General features: G+C 39.2%; 1 protein-coding gene across 1 annotated transcript; it reads right to left on the bottom strand.

The window, feature by feature from the left end:
* Nucleotides 1–985: 985 nt before the first annotated feature.
* On the bottom strand, nt 986–1,518 carry PHALS_05978 (uncharacterized protein; the record flags this gene model as incomplete). The annotated part of the gene is made up of 2 exons (XM_024723311.1): nt 986–1,235; nt 1,325–1,518. The coding sequence occupies 2 exons, from the start codon at nt 1,516–1,518 to the stop codon at nt 986–988; spliced, it is 444 nt and encodes a 147-aa protein (XP_024574301.1).
* Between the last annotated feature and the right edge of the window lie 262 nt (nt 1,519–1,780).

The raw sequence follows: 1,780 nt of genomic DNA, 5'->3' as shown, positions 1-1,780 counted from the left end.
CTCTTGAGGACGAGGTCTGTCGCAACGGGGCCCCGCTGAGCATCATGCTGGGATTGCATACCGCGGCACAAGAGGCATAAAGACGTTGTGCACCAGCTGCCTCATTTCGGGGTTATCGCGCTCTGTCGGAGCGGCTCCTAGCCGTCGAGCAATCGAATGTGTCACTTCTTGCGAGGGTAGAGCGCTTGGCGCTGTTGAAATAATCATAATAACGATAAACAATCAAATGAAAATGCGTTATAAAGTCCCACACTTTATGAAAAAGTTCCTTGGCGTTGGGCTTAAAGCGTTTGAAATTTTGGCTCGTATAAGCATATTGCCAAGATTAGGTGGTCGTTTATAACAGATAAGTAACCGACCTAATTTTTTTTGTAAAGTTAACAGGCGTAACTGACGAAAATTTAAAGAAATTTTTAGTATTAAACTTCGAGGACCGTTAGGATTATAAGTAACATCAAACGGTAAAATTTTCTTGTTAATATTTGAAACTGAATGCGAATATTTACATTTAGCATAGGCGTTTTCAAAGTGAATTTAAGAAACTGAGCTGAAAATCCACGAACGCGTAGACGTGCATACAATAATCTTATGATGTGTAAGAAGTCATCGCGGCATGAATTTTGATTTTAATAAGTCTTAAATAAACCTGTAATAAGTCCCGAGAAAGTCCCAGGCGGGTGAGCGCTGGACGGTGTGGGATATAAGTATAAATTTAAGATTTTTGAAAATGTTCGAGTTTGAATGATGTTATCTGTGAGAGTGAGATCTAGAAAATCAAACGTAAATGGCAGCGTAGTCATATCAATATCATGAATACGGCTAGTCGGTGACCAGGAGACCCCGGGAAATGTACGATACATCATCGCAGCAAAGCGACGAAAATACCAAGGCTTAGATGAATATATGAAAAACATCGTCAATTACCGAGTGTAGAATACTAAGTCGGATTTAAACATTGGAAATATTACGTTAATTTTATAATATGCTAAAAAAGGTTTGCATAGGGTGGAGCGACAGGGCCCCCCCTCGCTGCACCGTGAGTTTGGCACCAAAATGAATCACCAAATTCAAACCAGTTATGTGTCATGAGGAGTTTTAACCCATCGAGAATAATATATCGGTAGTTATTATCGCGTACCCACCAGGAAATGGCTAATAAACATGTGTCACTTGGTAAGGATGTATAAAGTGCTTGAGGATCCCAAGATACCAAAAAAAACACCCGGCTGGTAGAGCTACAGAATTAAGTTGACTGATTAAACCTTTAGAACTAGTCAGAATGTGCTTACAGCCTTTAAGAAATGGTCGAAGCATAAAATCTCACCATCTAGAAAACTCGTGAAAGGGCGAATTCATAGAGGAAACGATAGGACGGAGGCCCATTGGAGATTTATGAATTTTAGGCATGCCATAAAATCTAGCGGACACAGTTGATTCCAGATTATACGTGAAAGTTTTAAGATCACGAATTAACTCTGGGAATAATTTAGCTGCTCGAGAATGCCAATTTATTGCCATTCTACGAAATCCGCATATCGGCAATGATGTAGTATAAGAATAGACATCATTTGATTTTAGATGGGTAAGGCACCATCGTATATATTGTTCAATTTTGCATGACAGCAGGACCAAGGTTTTTATCTGTAGCCATGAATTTAAAAGATCTATTTTACGGATATCTGTAAGAAGTTTACGTTGATCGTAACTTAGATTTTTCCGTTTGCGAAACTGAAAATTCGTTGTAATTTAGGGTTTAGGGTTTTAGGGGTTTAGGGTTTAG

Source organism: Plasmopara halstedii (genome assembly GCF_900000015.1).
Source record: "Plasmopara halstedii genome assembly, contig: Scaffold_292, whole genome shotgun sequence".
Taxonomy (NCBI): Eukaryota; Oomycota; class Peronosporomycetes; order Peronosporales; family Peronosporaceae; genus Plasmopara; species Plasmopara halstedii.
Note: the sequence above shows the minus strand (reverse complement) of the source record. Positions and strands in the feature narration are given on the sequence as shown.